General features: G+C 36.5%; 2 protein-coding genes across 2 annotated transcripts; both read right to left on the minus strand.

Moving 5' to 3' along the window:
* Positions 1–6,351: 6,351 nt before the first annotated feature.
* LOC129224204 (uncharacterized) lies at positions 6,352–10,721 on the minus strand. The gene is made up of 2 exons (XM_054858621.1): positions 8,205–10,721; positions 6,352–6,372 (listed from the first exon to the last, which is right to left on the minus strand). Exons 1-2 carry the CDS (start codon positions 10,719–10,721, stop codon positions 6,352–6,354), a joined length of 2,538 nt encoding a protein of 845 aa, XP_054714596.1.
* A 5,755-nt stretch (positions 10,722–16,476) lies between these two features.
* On the minus strand, positions 16,477–19,395 carry LOC129224206 (dyslexia-associated protein KIAA0319-like protein). The gene is made up of 2 exons (XM_054858624.1): positions 19,069–19,395; positions 16,477–18,972 (listed from the first exon to the last, which is right to left on the minus strand). The coding sequence occupies exons 1-2, from the start codon at positions 19,393–19,395 to the stop codon at positions 16,477–16,479; spliced, it is 2,823 nt and encodes a 940-aa protein (XP_054714599.1).
* Positions 19,396–21,375: the final 1,980 nt, after the last annotated feature.

Raw genomic sequence — 21,375 nt, forward strand, 5'->3', positions numbered from 1 at the left:
TTAGCTTCATCGATTCGTTGAAAAATCAGTTTACTAGATTGAACAGTTCAATTCAAAAAGGGGCGGTACACAGGCAGGCATTCGACGTCAAAAAAAAGATTGTATGGTTCAGGTGTTTTGAAGGAAACCATAGTGGTTCTTGTACGCATAAAAGTTCACGATAGCTGGGACGGAGACATTTTCGGAAAAGTTTCCCCGCAGGAATTTCAGCGGTGGCCGCCTGAGTTCACTGTGACGAACCCGAAAATGTGTTTTCTAAAATCATTCGAAGAAACCAATGTAAAATTTTTAGCGAAATCAAAAATGTCATGTATCTGACCTGCCTGACTTTTATAAAAACTGGCTCTTAAGCCATATTCAAGGACTAGGATGAGGGTTTAAAGATCGCATCTTAATTTGTTCGAAATTAGTTTTTTAACTTTCAGATTTCATACGGGAGCATCGTCGCATTGTATTGAAAGAGGACTGCCCGCTAAGCACCTCAACAAATTGTCGTTTTGAAAACTCTATTTTTAGACGATTTGAATGATATTAGAAAGAGGGGTTTGAGGCTCGAGGACTTTGTCCGGAAGTTTTCAGAAATGGAAGTCTTAAAAACGCGACTGTACACCATATTTGGTAACGTTAGGGGTTCTGCAATTTTTAAAATTGCAGCTACAAAAATATCAGTTTGAAAAGATTTTTGATGTTGTTTTAAAGGCGAGGTGTTCGGTAATTCTTTCCCTGGAAATGTTTCAAAATTGAACCCCTTGAAACGATATTTGAGATGCATTTTAATGATTTTAGCTGAGGGAGGATCGAGGCTTCCAAAGCGTAGCATTTTAAGGATTTTCTTATTTTTGGATTGTCTATGAGAAAGAAAAAAGAAAAAAAAAGGAGAGTTGGGGATAAAAGAAACATGAGGTGAGTGATGTGATTAACTGAGCAATAATCTGTAACTATCGAAAAATTTAATTTTGAGGTTCTTTTTTAAATAAATTAAGATTTTTTCACTACAATCGATATTTCTTTCCATTTAAAATTACTTCGTTTTCCCGAGGAGCATTCATTTCATCTCTGTAACAATATGGAATATTTTTCAAAAAAAATATTATACTCAGTTCGGGGGGAGAGAGAGAGAGAGAGAGAGACAGAGATGCCCTGTGCACGATACAATTCCGACGACATGCAGAAGTTCAAAAACTGGACCGCCAAAAATGTATCATTATTTAAACGTCGTAAATAATAATTACTTGCTACACAATTGAAATATCCTACGGCGCCCCTGTTGATGAATTATGGCTATCCGGGAAGGAACACAGTTTGGGAAAAATTGACAGTCGTCACTAAATCAATTTGAAATCAATTTAATATTTAACAAAATTAGTTGGAGACAAAGGCTTTTCAAAATCCAGACATTATATCCATCCTGTTCAGAGCTGTCCTAGCTGTACAAAATTGGGGAGCCACTTTCCTTTCCAGTCGACTTTTCTCGTAAATCAAAAAAAAAAAAAAAAAAAAAAGTAGCTAAACAACACATTGTTAGCTTTTAAGTTGATGTTGAAAACACAAAAATTATCAGTTTAAATAAACGTTAACTGAACTAATTAACATTAGCATTAGCGCTGATTTTGTAATACGGGGGGCACCCCTAATGAAAATTTTTGGGAGGTTGGAAATTCTCAATCTGCTGGATGAAACTCCAAATTTTTTCCCAATGAGAAAATGTGGGTTAATATACAAAACTGCATCTAATGAAAAATGACTTGGGCATCTGAAATTTATTTTTCGCAATTCGGTATCCAAAATTGGCAGAATCAGTAGACAAAATTTGCTGAATCAGACTTTTTTCGGCGGTCACAGTGACCTCCTATCGGGACGCCCCAGCAGATAATCAGGGGTTATTTATGTGGAAAAGAAAGTACTACAGTTTTAAGGTCTGTGTTTTGAATCTGAGAATTTTACTCGTAAATTACTTTTATATGATAATAAAAAATAGACCTGAGATAACGACAAAAACAAAATTAAAATCCATACCACATTAGCATTGATTTTGTTTCATAAATACAAGTTTAACATGAAAATAAGATTTTTTTTTTTTTTTAAATTATAATATAATTCAACCTCATGAATGCAACACAAGAAAGAAAAAAACATTAAATTTACTTCAGAAAGATTCCTTTTATTTCCTGTGAAATATATACTATGTATTTATGTTCTTTAATTTTTTTACTTTGCTTAATGGCAACAATATTTGAAATAAACTGCAGTAAGTAACCAATGATATTCAGTTCTTCGACTACAAAGATACAGAGCGGACTTTCAAGCAAAAATCACTTAATTGCTTAAAAATTCAATGCTCGTGTGTGTGGTAAATTTGTCGGGGAACACAATCAACTGAAAGGGAAAACACCATTTTATGGAAGGGATGGTGGTGTCAGTGGTGCACGTTTCTTTTTTCTTTTTTACCGGGAGGAAAGAGAAATACAACCCTTCCAAAATAACGCCAAAAGATCGCTAATAAAATCTTTCCGCTCCAGTTGTTGTGACAAGAAGAGATTGGCATGGTCCAGACCCTGGGCATGGACAATAGGCCTGTAAAGCACATGGCCTAGGGCCCAGAATCAGGCGGAGGATTCTGATGGAAATCGGACCCCCCCCCATTCTGTCTCTCTTCTGTCCGATTTGTCCGGCGCTAGAGCCTCCCCTGGAACGCATGTGTGTATGTGCGTATGTATCTCGCAAAACTCAAAAACGGTATGGCCTAGATAGTTGGAATTTGGCTCGTAGACTCCTAGCGGGGTCTAGTTGTGCACCTTCTCTTTTAGTTGCATTCGGATGTTCCAAAAGGAGTCTTTTACACCTTTTTGGGGTAAAATCATTGTTGATTTCAATGCAAATTCAAGTAGTCTTATAATTTGGCAAACACTTGGCAATATAGCGCCAAGCTTTTGGTCCCCAAGTTTTGTCGCCAACTTTGCGACAAAATTTAATGGGTTTTTTTCTTTCTTATTTTTAAATCTGGTTTCATTTTGGTCTTATTTAGAGAATTAACCATTGAATCACATTAAAACTGCCAATGTTGGGAATTTTTTTTTTTTTTTTTTTTTGTAAAACGTTTTCTTTGCTTCGGTTCGTAACAAACTTTGGGTGAAAATATTTTAAGTGTTTTTGTTTCTTACTCCGAGGCACTTTATCATTAAATTGGAGTAAAAGGAAGTCATGTGATGCACACATCAGTTTGTTTCTTTAGAGCACTTGGGAACGATATTCAAAGTAATCTGAATAAAAGGCCTTCTTTTTAACCTTGAAAAAATAATGTCATAGGCGGCTGGTGCACTAAAAATGTGTGGGGTCGAAAGAGATACGGATGGGTGACAGTAGGAGTGGCACTCAGTGGCGGTTAAGAACTATTACACAGGTCTGCAACCAAAAAACTGCATAGGATTGTTTTACTGTTTTATATACATTTTTACTCATTGAAACCGGAAAACATGGTAAAAAATTTCCGTCACGTCATTTTTTTTTTTTTTTTTTTGCAAAACTCACATATTTATATACTCATATTTCATTGATTCATCGGAAAGGAGCCTCAAAGCAGTCTTGCTGCCTGATGGAAATACATTTGAACCACTTCATACGGGATACTTGGTACATTTGGAAGAAAACTATAACGATTTTTTTTTATGATTTTTGAATCGGTGCAAAGAAATGAATATATATCAGAATAGAACACGTTTACTTTTGGAGATGGTTTTATTTTTCTTTTGATTTTTGTTTTTTATTTTTCTTTCCATGAAAATGTTTTAATTATTCTGCAAACGATGTTTAATATAAATCTAAGCTGAAGCAAAGTACTTGGTTAATTATGTTTATGATCATGATTTTTTGAAAATATCGAAAAATATTTAAAATATTTTAATGATTTTTAAATCGATGCAAGAGGTTTAAAATACGGATAGTCAATTTAAAAAAAGAATCAGAATACATGTTTACATTTTTGAGCTAAAAAGGAATTTTGCTTTCTATGACATAAAAAGTACGCACAAAATTATGTTCTTGAGACCGTTTTACAAATTTTTTGAAAATAAGTTTAAACGAGTAGTATTTTAGTATTAAGAACTGCAAAATATGATGAGGGATCCAACTTTAAAACCGATTTGGGATTTAATATTCTAGCGGCTGTACAGAAAAATTTTAATTACGAATTTAAATAATTGATGCATTACTGAAACATAATTTTCTTTTTTTTATGAATCATTTATTACATTTTATTTGCATTAAACTGGGGTTTGGTTAGAAATAATTTAAATTTGTTCACGAATCTTTCACAAAATGTTTTATAATCAAAACAGAAATCTGCAACAAGAACATTATCACTAATTTTTTTCCCTGCAAAATATTTTATTATAAGCAAACTTTTCACAGTATTTTCCATTTTCAAATCGCACGTTTTACGAAATTCTCCAAAAATTAACTGGTCTCAACATTTCCTAAACAGTTTCAAAAGAAGTATTGTCAATGTATCGCTTTTGACAGCTCTTAGTTCAGAAAGTATCTAGAAAGTTCTCGATTTGTTCATATCTACTGGAAATACACGTATTAGGCTATTCATTTTAGTGGGAAATAGGTAATCTAGTTTTACTGACATTTGTAAGTTACAAATTTGAAAACAAATCTAAAATTTCCGAGCCTAAAATGCTTAGCACGAAAAAATATATATCCCACTACCTCTATTCCTTTTCATTTTATGCACTACTTGTAATGGAAAAAAAGTTGTACTGAGAAATCTATAGTTTATTTTTTCTTTTAAACTTAAAATGACTTTTTCTTACAAAGTTAGATCAATACTGTAAATAAGCTATACGATCAAGTACTAAAATGTCAGAGTCTGGAAAATGCAAATGAAGTGCTGTAAATAATTTTAATTGCCCTAGCGTCCTTGAAAATAACTAGATTAGACTTTGAAACTCCTAAGCAATGTGTGCTTCATTTTATTTCTCATCAAATGTTTGAATTATGAATAGTAAAAATGGGTAATATGTATTGAATGGGGTAATAGTTATAATAAAATAAATATAAATGGTAAATTTTTAAAAACTTATTGTACAGAAACCAGTTGGAGCAAGTAACAGTGTATTGTCTTTTCTCCTCCCTCACTCTTTCTGTCTGTGGACTGCTTTATTGATTTATCGAATAGAAAGCAAGTTTTATTATCTTAATTTGTAAAAGAAACTTAAAAAAAGTTTTGCTCGCCTCTTTTTTTTTCCTGATATTTTTTCGTTCCAATTACCCCTTATAAGGCTTCAAAATGCAGAATTTTACACCTTTTTTCAAAATTCCCCCCCCCCGACCCCCTAAAACCTGGGATATTCTATAACCAGGGGCAACACACATTAAAAATGAAACAAAAAAGTAAAAGCATGACTTTAAGCAAAGTTAAATATTGCCTCTTTCGCCAGCCAGTGAAAAGTTGTCCATACTACAAAACGGGAAGGGGGGGGGGATTTTTTTTTTTTTTTTTGTTTTAAGACATATAGTCTTCGAAAAAACTTGTTTTTTTCTTTTTAATGAAAAACCCCACCAGAAACTTTTTGGCTTCGGAAAAATACAGCCAAAATTTTTAGGGCAGGGCCGGCAAAAATATGTTTCCACATAAAAGTTTTAGGGTCGTCCGCCCCTGTATGAAGCCTATGCTCGCTGGTCATGTAAATGGTAATTGATCATTCAGAGATGATAATACTAGACGTTATTGTTCTAATTACTACATATTAACTATGCACACAATACTATATACAAGACAGAGTGTGTCCTGTGTCGCCAATGTGCACATCTCCGGAGTTTGTTTCGATCTGCTCTCCCTGAGGGAATGTTTTCCCCAGTGACATCAGTGACTCTGACGTCGCTACGATTACGATAGCGGAGTTCAATTAGTTCGATGTGACACAGAAGTGATGTTGTTGGCCTACTAATAGTAATGATAATAAAAAAAAATAGTAATAATAATAATAAACATTAATAATAATAATAGTAATAATAATATATAAAAATTAATAATAATAATAGTAATAATAATAATAAACATTAATAATAATAATAGTAATAATAATATATAAAAATTAATAATAATAATAGTAATAATAATAATAAACATTAATAATAATAATAGTAATAATAATAATAAACAATAATAGTAATAACAATAAACAATGCAATTAATAGTGATAAGCAGAAACAATAGAAATAATTCTGAACAATAATAACAATAAAAGTAATTGTTATGGAATAAATATGAATTAGAATGTTTCGAAAATTATTTTCTCTTACCTGCTTGTTTGTTGTATTTGAAGAATTCATATGCGGGAAGCCATCTCAATCTTGAACTCTAAGAATCTAATAATTGAAAAGTAAATTGCACTACAATTAGAAAAGACGGCCTCACTGCTTGATATTAGAACTTACACTTTACTTTCTTCTAGAGAGTTACACGCTTGCGCAGCGCCATCTGTGAACTGTATACGAAACATACCGCCCCCCTTGAAACACGGAGGGGGTTTCAAAATTAATGAATTAAGTTAAGCATACTAAATGAATTTAAATAACAATAAATCATACTTCTAAATAAATGAAATTAAGTAATTAGCGTTACAGATGAATAGACGATCTTAACCTTCTACAATATTAGAAAGAAAAAGTAGGCATAGTTGAAGAATGCTCAAGTGTCTATAGGAAGGGGACACAGTTTTGCAATTGGTCTAACAAGTTCACCAGTGTCAGTTTTTACCTTGACCACACGTACTTTATTGTCTTTACCAGGGAACGTTTCCGTGACCTTCCCTAATTTCCACTGTAGTGGAGGTAAGTTGTCGTGTTTGATTAAAACAAGATCTCCACTGTCAAGGTTCTTTTGAGAATTGCGCCACTTCGCTCTTGATTGTAGCAACGTCAAATACTCGGACGACCATCTATTCCAAAAATGTTGGATCATTCTTATAAGCAATCGCCAACGATCGCAATGACTGATGTCGTCTGGAGCCGTAGGTTGAGGAACAGCTGTTAATGCTTTTCCTATTAGAAAATGTCCTGGAGTCAGAACAGACGGATCATCTGGACTGCTAGATAATGCACATAGTGGTCTAGAATTAAGGCATGCCTCAATTTGACTTGATAACGTGGCTAATTCTTCGAATGTGAGACTGATGGCTCCAACAACTCTTTTCAAATGAAACTTGAACGATTTCACGGTAGCCTCCCAAATGCCTCCGAAGTGGGGAGCAGATGAAGGATTGAAGTGAAAGGTGATGTTGTCTGTTACCAGAAATTGATGTACGTCGTCTTCCTTCATCAACTGACGAAACTCCTTCCTGAGCTCTCTGCTCGCTCCATAAAAATTACTTCCTTGATCGCAGAAGAGGTCATGGCCTACCTCTGCGTGCCACGAATCTTTTTAAACAAGCGATAAAGGCTTTTGATGACAAGTCGCTGACGACTTCAAGATGAACTGCCTTCGTTGTGAGGCAGACGAAGACGCAGATGTAGCTTTTAGTATTGCGGCTTCCTCTTCCCTTGGAGTTCCGTATTAAGAATGGGCCTGCAAAGTCAATACCAGTTCGTTGGAAGATAGAAGAGGGGCAAACTCTGGACATTGGAAGATCTCCCATGATTTGACCAGCGAGCCTTGGACGATTTCTGAAGCACGGGATACATTTTCTTACAACTCTTCTAACTGCATCTCTGGCTGAAAGAATCCAAAATTTTTCTCTGAGAGCTGCGTGGAGAAGTTGTGGACCGGCATGAAGAAGTTTTAGATGATAATCGGCGATAATTAAATTCACAACAGGGTCGGTTTTAGGAAGCAAGATGGGATGCTTCTGCGATTCTGAAAGCATTGAATTTTTTAGTCTCCCACCGACACGAATTATTCCGGAATCATCGTAGAACGGAGTCAAGGGATTAATCTTGTTGTTCGAAGGAAGCTGCTTTCCCGCTGACAGATAGGAGACCTCCGTCAAAAAATGATCCTGCTGGATAAATCTTACAATCCTTTTCTCGGCTTCGTGCAATTCTGTCGTTGTTAAAAAAGACTTATTTCTTTTATCCGCAGCCAGAGAACAGTTCTTCCCAAATCTTAAACAATAGGCTACAACTCTCTTCAACTTGTTCCAAGACGAAAATTTCTGAAAAAACTCTGCCTTGAAAGAAGCATCAACCACTTGCAGCATAACCAGCTTGGATGTTCCTTTAGCTTCTACAGACATGTCTTTTTGCAATTCTGGATTATCCTCAAACCCTCCATTAGGAAAAGTAGAACTCCTTAGCCAATCAGGTCCGTTGAACCACAAGTCGCACCTTTCTAGTTTAGTTGGAGGAATCCCTCTTGTTCCGCAATCAGCAGGATTCTCCAGACCGCTCACATGGTTCCAGTGCACATTAGGAGTCAGCTCTTGAATTTGTGCTACTCGATTAGCTACGAACGGTTGCCATCTTCTTAATTCAGACTTCAGCCATGCCAGTGTGATCTTGGAATCAGACCACGCAAATGTCTCAGAGATTGGCACAGTTAGCGTTGGCAAGGTAGCTTGCAACAAATTGGCAAGAAGTAAAGCAGAACAGAGTTCCAATCGAGGTAAAGACTGCGGTTTTACTGGAGAGACACGCGTCTTGGATATTAGCAGTCTGGATGTCACAGCTAGGGTTACATCCTGGGAACGAATATATATAGCTGCGCAATAGGCCTTCTCTGAAGAGTCGCAGAATCCGTGTACTTGCACGTCTGAAGCCTGGGGAATGAGAATACAGCTTGGAATTTTGATATTTGTAAGTACAGGAAGCTGTTCTTGAAATGTTCTGCACTGCTTTGCCAGAGAATCAGGTAGCTCCTCGTCCCAGCTTAGATGATGACTCCACAGCTCTTGGAGGAAGATTTTGGAAATGATAACTGTAGGTGCCAACCAGCCCAAGGGGTCAAAGATTTTAGCGACTTCAGAAAGTACCTTACGTTTAGTCCATACGTCCATCTCATTGACGGTGATGATAAAGGTGAACTTGTCAACATCTGGAAGCCAAGCTATTCCCAGAATCTTGACAGGTTGGTCATCGTTGATCGTGTGTTTTGAATCAATTGCCTGTAATTCTTTTGAAATGGTTGCCAGTACGTCGGGATCGTTTGACACCCATTTACGTAAAGAAAAGCCTCCCTTTTTCATCATCTCCTGCAGCTCGGATACCAGTTGAATGGCTTCCTTCTTTGTCGCACTCCCACTCAGCAAATCATCTACATAAAAGTGACAACGGGTAGCTCTTGAAGCGGCTGGAAAATTCTCTTGTTCGTCTATGGCAAGCTGTCGTAAGGTTCTCGTGGAGAGGAATGGTGCTGAGGATGTTCCGTAGGTAACAGTAGTTAGACGATATTCTTTTATTGGTTCGTTTGGAGACTCCCTCCAAAGAATTCTTTGCCAGTCTACGTCTTCCTCATGAACTTTAATCTGGCGGAACATCTTTTCCACATCAGCGCAAATGGCTACATTGAAAAGTCGAAACTGAATCAGGATAGGGAAAAGTTCTGGCTGTACTCTTGGTCCAACCATGAGCAAATCGTTTAAAGAAAGTCCAGACGAGGTTTTACATGAAGCGTCGAAGACGACGCGGAGCTTAGTTGTAGAGCTAGTGTTTCTAACAACTCCGTGATGAGGGAGGTACAAACTATTGATGTTATTAATTTCAAAATCTGGAACCAGCTCCATGTGCTTTAGATCAAGGTATTCCTTCATGAATTTGCGATAGAGTTCGTATTTTTCTAGATTAGAAATGAGATGGCGTTCCACGCTGATTAGCCTACGAATTCCATTTTGTTTTGAATCACCTAACCGCGTGGGAGGTGTATGAAATGGTAACCTTTCTGTATATCTGCCATTCTCATCCCTAGAATGTGTCTTTGCGAAATGATCTTCACACGACTTTTCTAAAGAAGTTAAGGGTTTAGCACATGGTACAGAATCTAATTCCCAAAATTTATTGATTAGATGATCTGACACTAACTGAATATTATTTACATGAAGAGAATTTTGATCACCAAAATTAGCCTTACCGCCAATTATCCAACCCAGTTCTGAACGAATGGCAAATGGTTTATCCTTACCTAACGATAACGTTTGACCCTTTAGCAATGGCAAAGTAAGGTCAATACCGAGAAGTACATCAATCGGACCACTCTTGTAAAATGTTGGATCAGCCAGAGAAATATCCCCAAATAATTCGCACATTGAGGAATCTAAGTTGTGATGTGGTAGCATACCTACAATTTTGTTAACCACATACACGGGCGCTTCAAAGGACTTTTGAGATGGGAAATGTGAGGTGAATTGAATCTCAGCAATCCCATTTGTACGCGTATCGGAAGCACCCAAACACGAAATACGAACATTGGCCTTTTTCCTGTGCAAGCCCAATTTTTCAATACACTCATTTGTAATAAGCGAAGCCTGGCTTCCGCTATCCAAAAGACATCTACAGGTCTGATAGTTACCCCAAATATCTCTTACTTGAATCAGAGCCGTGCAGAGGAGAATTTGAACGTCTGGGCCCACATCAGAAAGACAAAATGTAACATCCACCACTCCAGAATTTTCCCTCAATTCATTAGTACTTGGAACAAGAGCAGGTGAAAACACAGGGGCATTGATAGAAAGTCCACTCGAATTTGACACATTTACAGGACCCCTGTCTTCCCCTAGCGCTAACATTTTCGATATGAAGTAAACTGTGGTGGGTTTTTTTTTGCACATTCTACATCTAAACTTGCTTTTGCAAGTTTTCACACCGTGAAATTGAATTAAGCAGTTAAAACAAACATTATTCGATTTAACGAAATTCGAACGCTCTTGTACTGACAATTTTAAGAATTTATCACACCTCGACAATGCATGCTCTCTATTACAGAGAGGACATTGTGACTGGGCGCTAGACGTGACCAAAGTCACCTTTCTTTGAACGTTTCTCTTGGTAGTTAAACTCGGGATGGATCTCGCTTGTGTTGCAAGAAATTGCAGTAGTTCGTCCAACTTTGGAATGACATCAGTTGAAAAGGTTCTCTCAAACCAAGTTCTTGAATTTGTATCAAGCTTGAACAATATCATATGCATCAAAAGGGTATCTGCAGTTGGATCAATCTCATATTCCAAGGACTCTAACATCCTTACAAATTCCTTAGTAGAATCTATCAAATTCAAAATTTGTGTGGAAGATTCTCCACTTAAGGGTGTTATATTGATAAATCTTTTCATTAAGGAGGACACAATTTCTCTTTTATTAAAGTATCTATCCCGTAGCAATCTCCAAGCAATTTCGAAATTATCATTGGTAATCGATAAAGAGTTTACGATTTTTAACGCATCTGACCTTAAACTCCCTTTTAAATATTGCAATTTTTGTGCTCCCGTCAAATTTTGATTGTTGGAAACTGCAGCTTCAAAAAGATCGGAAACGGTAAGCCACTCCTCAGTTGCACCGGAAAATACAGGTAGGGATAACGTAGGCAGTTTTACTTCAGCTGACTGAGCTGGGACTGAAGTTTGGCTTGAATCCTGGGTTTTAACCTGAAACTCGGAATTTACCACAGAAGGTACAAGCCGAGTGTCTATAGTGACAAGTACTGCCTCTAAAGCGTCTAAAAGATCGTCCTTTTCCGTACAATAAGTTTCCTCATCTTTTTCTTCGCAAATACTTATAATAGGATCCAAAATACCCTTTACCTCAGCTTTAAATTCTATGAATCTTTCCTTCCTAGCTAATAAACCCACCTTATTTAAATTCTCAATTTCCTCTTCTGTTTTCTTTTGGAGTTTTGTAATCGAAGATTTGACACTCTTTTTTTTCTTTAACAAAGCGCCCATATTCATTTGAATATAGCAAATAAAACAATTTTATTAAAGAAAAACAACGCAGCTGTGCGGGAATGAACGAATGTCTAGTCCAAAGAACGAAAGAAAATACTACTTTGGCGCGTCACCGAGACGGTGGGGAAGCGAGGGGAGAAAATCGCAACAAGAATTACCAAGGAATAAACAGTCTAAAGGGCAAAACGAAACTGAAACTTTTGTAAATTATTTGAGAAGGAACGACAATGGCAGACTACCAGTAATTTACCAAATAAGAAAAATCAACCAATCAATTAAAAAGAAAATAACCACTTATTAAAGAGTTTGAAACCTTTTGAATAATCTCAAATTTGAAATAACGCATTTCGTAAATTTGCATTAAATCCTAGTACGTGCACTTCGTACGCTTTAAAGTTTAACACATTTAAACAAAATATACTTTTGAATGTTTCTCTAATTGAATTAAGACAATATAAAGCTTTTGTTGAAACAACAAAACAAGCAAGAATTTAGAATAGAACGTTTCTCACTGGTCTCCGGCTCGACGGACCAAAAATGTTAGGGAATAAATATGAATTAGAATGTTTCGAAAATTATTTTCTCTTACCTGCTTGTTTGTTGTATTTGAAGAATTCATATGCGGGAAGCCATCTCAATCTTGAACTCTGAAAATCTAATAATTGAAAAGTAAATTGCACTACAATTAGAAAAGACGGCCTCACTGCTTGATATTAGAACTTACACTTTACTTTCTTCTAGAGAGTTACACGCTTGCGCAGCGCCATCTGTGGACTGTATACGAAACAGTAATAATAACAAACAATATCAATAGTAATTGAAAAAACAATAATAACAGTGAAACAATAGTAATAGTAAAATTTAATAAACAATAATGTAATAAAAAAACAATAATAGTAATCATAGAAAAATTAAAATCAATAATAATAGTAATAATAATAAACAAAATAATAATAAAACAATAATAATTATAAATGATGTCAACAATATATTAAAAAATAACGAATAATGACAGCAATAAAAAATGAGAAATAATAATAATAACAAATAAATAAATAAAACGTTCATAAACTGACTTCGGTTAAAAGTAGGCTTGCCAGGCGTCCCGGTTTGACCGGGACAGTCCCGGTTTTTAGACAAAAACCCGGTGTCCCGGCCGGTTTACTTAACGTCCCGGTAAAAGATAAATTTGACAATAGATGATCAAAAAAGTATAAAAATATTTAACTGTGAAGGATTAGTAGTATAATCACTTTGTCATTACAAACATCAACTAGTAAAACTAATGTCCTGTTAACTTGGGAGGGCTTTTACAAGTAGATTAAAATCAAAGAAAACTTTCTGAAAAAAGTCCTAGCCAATGAAAAGTACACATAAATATTATTCCAATTTTTATTCCTCATTCAAAGTGTTTCTTTGTACTAAAAAAACTTATAAATATTAACATGAAGGAAAAAATGTTTATCTGAGTGTGTCATTTATTGAGCAATCACGATTGCTTATTGTTCTCACTTGACCGTCCTTGATGTTACGGTTCCTTTTTCAGCTTGGACCAGGGGCCCCTGCAGCACCACTGCCCGCCGTACTCCAGGCGCGGCTGTCCTCCGGTCCTGAGCTATCCGCTTCTCCTGGTCGGAGGCGTCCATGTCCTACACACACGCACGCTCACACACACACAAACACACGACTTCACACACACATACACACACTCATTCCTGCACACAGACACAAACACGCATGCCTACATACACACACACACGAACGCCTACACACACACGAACGCCTACACGCACACGCGCGTACACAACACTCACTCACACACATGCATACATACACTTACACACACACCCACACACATGCGCCTACAGAAACACACACGCGCATACACACGCTCGTGATTGCGAAAAACATAATTTGAATTCAAGATGCCAAAAATTCAAATTAATATATTTTTATTACCCTTGGTCTAGGTTATTAATAAGTAACTATTTTTAGCCATTAGTAACCAACCCAAGAGAGGGGGGAGGGAGAGTATTCCTGTGTGCCGGTTCCGGTTGAACATTTAAGAAATCTGGCGAGCCTAGTTAAAAGAGTTTCGGATAATGGAGGTTCTGCTGCACTATTTTTTTTTTTTTTGCAATCACGATTGCTAATTGCTTTCATTTGACTGTTTTGATGTCCTATGATTTTATTTTCCCCCCGCCATCGCCACCCTCTGCAGCATCACCGTCGACCGGATCCTCACGATGCTCCTCCCCTAGCGAAAACCGTCTCCAGGTTGCGTCCATATACTACACACACACGCATACATACACACACCTACACACACACACATACACACATACACCTACACACATACACAAAACATACACACACACGCCTACCCCCCCCCATACAGACACCTACACTACACATACACATATACACACACGCCTACATGCAGACACCTACACAAACACATACACACACACGCCTACATACAGACACCTACACAAACACACACACATCTACACACAACTACCAACACACTCATGCCTGCACACAGACGCAAACACATATGCCTACACACAAACACACATACCCACCCACACACATAAACACGCACGTCTACATGCACACACACACACACACTCGTGATTGCGAAAAACATAATTTGAATTCAAGATGTCAAAATTCAAATTAATATATATTTTTTTTAAATCAGTAAAACCACTCAGATCGTTCACAGGGAAGTAAGTGATAAATCGAAAGTGTTCCAAATATTTAACAAGTGTTAACAACCACCGAACGAACGTTCGACGATTTTCATCCCTGGAATCATTTTGTTTTTTTACTGTTGTGGAACGGCGTAAAAGTTCTTTCCCAGCCCAGGCGGCTATCACCATCGTAGCGATTTCATTTACTTTCCAAAAATAAACGCAAAGCTTACTGACACGCTTTGATAATTTTCAAGGTTACCGGCATTAAGATAAATGCGGAGATTTTTCTGCATAATGACGACTTCTGACTCACAAATCTGCTTTCACGTGGTTCAAAGACCAGGCAAAAGAACCAGGTCTTGTTGTTCCATAGATAACCTTGGATAATTATCTTCTGCCTCTTGATGGGAATGTTCGCGAAAGTCATAACGTTTAAAAATAGAAAATTTTATTTTGGTCATTTTCCACCATATTGGCAGTCAATTCTTTTGTAATATCATTAAGCAAATCACCCGGAGATAACGAAACATGTAACTATCGTTAAGAAACGCATTATGCTGATTATGTTGTGTATTACATGTTCTTTTTTTTTTTTTTTTTTGCGGAAAAATAGAATCAGTTCATTTCGTAATGTTGAAGAATTGACACACCAGATGTTCATTCACATATTTTCATTCAATGACTAAGAATCTCCTCAGTTTTTTCGTCGGTAAAAAAGGATTTTGATTTTTAACAATATCGTCGAGAAACTCGTCGTACTTTTTGCTTCATAGTACACATCAATTTTTGCAATTAGTTTTAAACTTTTTTGTTCCCTTGCAATAATAATTTCTTGAAAGTTGTGAAATTTTCAGCACATTTCTCATCGTTACCAAAAATAGTTATCTCTCGATAACTGGAAGCCTTCTGACTCGAATATTCCTCTACCTCGAACTTTTCATTGGGTCCCAAATACTTGAGAAGGTTTTGGGAACTTCTCATAACTCGAACGACCAATAACTCGAAGATTTTAACCGGCCACTTGGGGCTTCGGGTGATTGAGAGATATGTTTAGCAACAGCCTTGTAACATTTAATAAGCGTAGTTCAGTAGCAATAGAAGAGTTGGATTTATTATCAACCAATTCAACTTCTTTCGGAGAAAACCAATCTCTAGCCAATTTTGAGGAAGGTTGCTTCGAGGACCGATGGATGCTCGTGAAATTGCGACAGTTTGTGACAAGGGGGATGGGGGGGGCAACAAGAAGTGCGAGATTTCGCTTTTTTTTACAAGAGTGTACCTTAATGAAAAATAGCGTGACATGTGACAAGGGGAAGAGGAAGGGAAGGTGATGTGTGACACAGGGGGAGGGGGTCACAAATGCTGAAAAAAAATGTGACATCATTTATGGACAAAGTTTTTCAAAATTAAAACTCGATTTAAAATGACTCTTTGACTGAAAACAAACAAGCCACTACTTGCAAAGTAACTATATGACAAATTCTTGGAAATGTATTTTTTAAACTTTTTACATGTTTAAAATATAATTTTTACTACTAAAAAGAAGTAATTCTTTTTAGTAGTTTTTTTTACGTACAAAAAAGTGTATTCCTTTCTATTAAGTTTCAATTTTGAAATAACAGAAAAGCATAAGGGTCTTTAATATGCGTCTTACTTTTTTCCCCTTCAATAGTAATAAGAAATCTACATTCTTAAGAAGTTTAGCTTTATTACAACAATCATACAAAGAAAATGTCCTGTTGTTTTCTACACTTTCCATGAAATACAAATAAATGCAACGAAAATAAATTTTCACTGAAAAATCACCTCAGTTTTATTACACAACAGTCATATTATTGAAATGCATTTTAACTAGTCAGCTGAGGCTGGAAATTTTTTATACAAAGTTGAATCCAAAAAACATATTATGCAGTTATTTCATGAGAACTTTTTACAATGCCACTAAGTATACCATTTGACTTCACAGATAATGGCTTGTACTGGGATTCAAAATCTGCAGCCGATTCAGAATCAGAAATCATCAATTTTCTCTGGTTTTTACTTCGTGGAGAAAAATTTGCCCTTTCCACTTCTCGACCATTGAAATCGTCTAGTAAAGTATAGCGTTTCCTTGACTTCTGAAAAATTATTTTCGCACAAAAACAGGTTATACCCCAAAGCATTCCAGTTAATGCAACGACAGTAGTGAAACAGACAACGACAACATACAAAATGCTCCAATCACAGTTGCTTTCTCTGTCCCCAAAGCTGTACCGAAACACATCTTGCATCCAGAATGCATCACACACGCAACTCTTGGTATATGGATCACATATCCCATGGTTGGAACAATTGCTCTGGCATACAACTGTATCAACTGAAAGAACTTCTACATCCAGCAGCGAACTATCGAAACGCAATTTTCTCTTAAGACGAGATACTACATCAACACCACGAATGATGCCACCTTGAAGACTTGAGATTCTTTCAACGGTAAACAACAAAACGACTCTTTTGCCGTGACAATCAGAATCAAGTTTTTCTAAATTTACTTTCACTGGATCCACGTCGTGCAATAAAATTTCCATTTGCCTTAACAGTGTATCTTCTTGTTCTTGGGTGAAGCTTTCAATATCTACATTTATCTTCATTTCAAGTTGGTTAAAAAGATTCCTTGACGGTTTAACGATTAAAGATGCAGTATCGTATGAAGAAGCTCCTTGGACATCAAATACTGTCAATCGAAACAAATACCGTCCAGATATTAAACCAGCCATCTTCAGGTTAGGTGTTTGGTCGGAATTCTCTAAAATGTATCCAGCAGCTAATGATGCAGGTTCTCGCGTCCACTGGTACTTTACAATTTCAATGTCATCGAACGAAGAGCTTCCATTCATTACTATGACGTCACATGGCAAATAAATAGTTTTATCACCTCCAGCATTTGCTCTTGGTGGCATATTTTCAAACTGAATCACAGAAACGTTGACAGTATCTGAAGAATGAGTAAATTTTTCATCATACACCGTTAACATGAACTGATAGTAACCAGGTATCAATCCAGTAACCTTAGCAATAGCAGCATCAGCATCGGATATAATAGCATTTTTTGGCCCTTGTACTTGCTCCCACTTCCATTTAGAAATTTTGGCGTCAGTTTTGCTACCACTGCCATTTAAAATGATTGGACCTTGTAATGGTAAAGTTAACTTCTGATCAGGACCAGCATTAGCAACAGGAGGATTGTTAGTTTCAGGTTTCACAAACACGTGTACTTCAGTAGTGGATGTTTGATCTGCAGTGTCCGTTACTTTCAAAATGAATTTATAGACTCCCACTTCCAACTGAGAAAGGTGCAAATAAGGACCATTTGTTCCTTCCATATCAACTGCTGTGTCTGTATCCGCGCTCTTTTTCCATTCCCAACTTTTTATGCCTTTATCATCGGTGCTGAGGTTGCCGTTCAATGTTACTTCATTCTGCGGTAAAAATACAACAACTTCAGATTGTGCGTTGGCAGTAGGTGGATAATCAGTTTCTTTTAGAACTGTCACATTGGCAAAGGTGAAATTTGATTTTCCTTTGGAATCCGTAACTGTTAACTTAAAGCAGTAAAATCCAGGTGTTAAATTCCTCAATTGAAGAGTAGGAGTTTCATCAAGAGATACAGAAAACCCAATAGGCTCTTCTAGAACCTCCCACTGGAATTTGACTATCTTGTCATCATCAGTGCTAAATGAGCCATCTAAAACAGTATCTTTATTTGGTAGCTTCACAGTGACATTAGAGGGATGGATAATAGCAACAGGAGGTTTATTTTTCCGCTCGGGAGGTAAAACGGTCACATGAACCATAGCTTCTCCAAGAGCATTGGCATACGACACGGTTACTTTAAAAGTATAAATTCCAGCTCTCAGCTTAGAGAGTTTTAAGTTCTTGGTATTCTGGCCTTGCATTGTGCCAGTTTCATCCCCTTCAGGATGAGAAATCAATTTCCAATCGTATTTGTAAGTATCCATTCCACCTTGTTGCTGTTCTAATGCATAGGCTGGAAGAGTTACTTCGTTTTCAGGTAGCTGCAATGTTACATTGTCCCCAGCTGAAACTACTAAACGTTGCACAGATGGTGTTGTAGAAGACACTGGTATTGCTGTAAAGTTTTTACTTGATGTTAAATCTGGGTTAGAAACAATTGAAGAAATCATAATTTGTTGAAGATGCTTTTTCTTACATTTTCCTTGTTGACGTTCATAACCATCTATGCAAGAACAAATTCCAATGAGCGTGTGATGGGCTTTTAGTACGCACTCTTCGTATTCTGGGCACTGATGGGTTCCATATACGCAATTCTTTGATGTTGGAGTAAAAACCACTGTTGTCGATGTGTCTTGATTAAGCAGAGGCCCTCTAGTTTCTTTTAACTGAGCCACATCAACACGATAATTATCTTGAAATACCACTGTTGTCGATGTGTCTTGATTAAGCAGAGGCCCTCTAGTTTCTTTAAACTGAGCCACATCAACACGGTAATTATCTTGAAATATTTTTTCATGAGCATCGTCATCAACTATTTCATCTTCATGGAAATATTTTTCTTCAGGGTATCGAATCACAACAACATACGATTTCTCAAATTCCTTTTCTGATCTGTTTAATGGCTGACATAGTTTGTGACTATCACATCGAACTGAATAACATGCTTCGAAGAGAAATGCAACATTACAAGTTTCATCCTCACAGCAGGCATTAACGCAGTCGGTTAAAGTTTTAGCATTGTTGATTTTCTTATAAGTTCCAGCAGACAAATTGCCTTGTGGAGTGAACTGAGGATTCACTATTAACATTTTAGGTCCAATATCTAAACAGGATACGTAATCTTCTGAGAAGACAGAATGAAATCGAAGCAAAAAAAGAAACCACAGCGCGGAAAGATGGGCCGCTTTCATTTTCGATTTATGAAAACAACATTCCAGTTTTTCTGACCTAAGCAGTAATGGATGAAAAGTCGTTTTTGACAGAAATGTTCATTTACTACATCTATTTAAATATTATCATTTACCATGGATGTTACGATAATGAACGAATGTATGCATTAAAAGTGAAAATTTCTCGCTTGTCTTTATTGAATATTCGTTCTGAAACAGTATGCAGAAAGACTGAATGAAAGATTGAAAAAAACAGTAACAATTTAGAGTTTCAACAATGCCGATTCTTTTCTCGATATTATGATTCCAACAATCATTACAAAAATGATTACAACTTTAGTGTTATGCTTTCGAAACAATATTATTCATAAATTGTATATTGTTAATTTTTTGGAGATACGATGCTCGGTACTTTACGCAAAAGGGACATCACTTGGCGCATTTTTAAACTTGGCGACTGTTTTTCACTGCCGCCATGTTTGATTAACATTACCCAGAAGCTACTCATTCGACTTTTCTATACGCTATTTCGTCTTTTTAATGAACTTTTAAACAAATCAAACAATTTAACAGCACTTAAAGTTTTATTAAAAGAAAAATAACTAAATTAAGAAAATGTAAGAAAAATCCACCTAATATAAAAATAAGCCATTAAATAATGTGAAAAATTCAATTAAAACAACCAGCAACGACCAAAAAAAATAAAAAAATTAATTAATTTGAATTATGGCATTTTGAATTCAAATTATGTTTTTCGCAATCACGAGTGTGTGGGTATGTGTGTTCCCACACACTCGTGATCATTATCAAATCCAAATCATTTATTTTTCCCCCCATAATAAATCGTAAAGGCAATTGAAATCGGGGAGATGTTTTCCCCTCCCACACAAATATTCTTTTCTTTATACCTAGGAACTGTGAACATTAAGTAAGATTTATTCCCAGTTTCGCTGACACTTCAGATCCCCCCCCCCCCATTAATATATCAAAAAGTATGATTAAATCTAAAAAGCAGGAGGGGGGATTTATGTCGGCGAAACTTAATGTGTATAGGTATGTGTGTGTGTATAGGTATGTGTATGCATGCGTGTGTGTTTGTGTCTGTATCTAGGCATGAGTGTGTGTGTGTGTGTATGTATGCGTGGGTGTTTGTGTCTGTGTGCTGGCATGAGTGTGTGTGAGTGTATGTGTGTGTGTATGCGTGTAGGATATGGACGCAACCTGGAGACTTTGTTCGTTAGAGGAGCAGCATCGTGAGGCCGGTCGACGGTGCTGCTGCAGAGGGAGGCGGTGGGAAAATAAAATCATAGGAACATCAAAACAGTCAAATGAGAACGATAAGCAATTGTGATTGCTCAAAAAATCATTAAAAGTTCTTTCAAATATTAAAAAGTCCGTCAAATAAATGGATCGAGTCTAAGCATTAACAGTTCCATTAAATAGTAAAACCTGAACAAGAGGAGCAAATATGGCGGCAACGTAAACGTTATATTTTTGTTTTCGCCAAAGTAGAAAGTAAACAAGTAGTATAGCCAAGTATAGCCAAGTAGCTTACCTACAACGGATAAGGTTTGTTTACGGGTGAAATAAGTTCCTTAGCCATGCTTAGGGGTGGACGAACTGAACACTGGGTCTCTAAAAAAAAATCATTTATTTTTCCCCCCATAATAAATCGTAAAGGCAATTGAAATCGGGGAGATGTTTTCCCCTCCCACACAAATATTCTTTTCTTTATACCTAGGAACTGTGAACATTAAGTAAGATTTATTCCCAGTTTCGCTGACACTTCAGATCCCCCCCCCCATTAATATATCAAAAAGTATGATTAAATCTAAAAAGCAGGGGGGGGGATTTATGTCGGCGAAACTTAGGGGACGCCACAAATACGTGTTAGGACTA

The sequence above is a fragment of the Uloborus diversus genome, chromosome 6, assembly GCF_026930045.1.
Source record: "Uloborus diversus isolate 005 chromosome 6, Udiv.v.3.1, whole genome shotgun sequence".
Lineage (NCBI taxonomy): Eukaryota > Metazoa > Arthropoda > Arachnida > Araneae > Uloboridae > Uloborus > Uloborus diversus.

Coding starts and splice junctions, on each gene's coding strand:
- LOC129224204 (XM_054858621.1), bottom strand. CDS start 10,721: ATGTTAGCGCTAGGGGAAGACAGGGGTCCTGTAAATGTGTCAAATTCG. Junction 6,373..8,204: donor CTAAAGGAACATCCAAGCTG/GTTATGCTGCAA, acceptor TTCAATTATTAG/ATTCTTAGAGTTCAAGATTG.
- LOC129224206 (XM_054858624.1), bottom strand. CDS start 19,395: ATGTTAATAGTGAATCCTCAGTTCACTCCACAAGGCAATTTGTCTGCT. Junction 18,973..19,068: donor AAGATAATTACCGTGTTGAT/GTGGCTCAGTTT, acceptor GATGTGGCTCAG/TTAAAAGAAACTAGAGGGCC.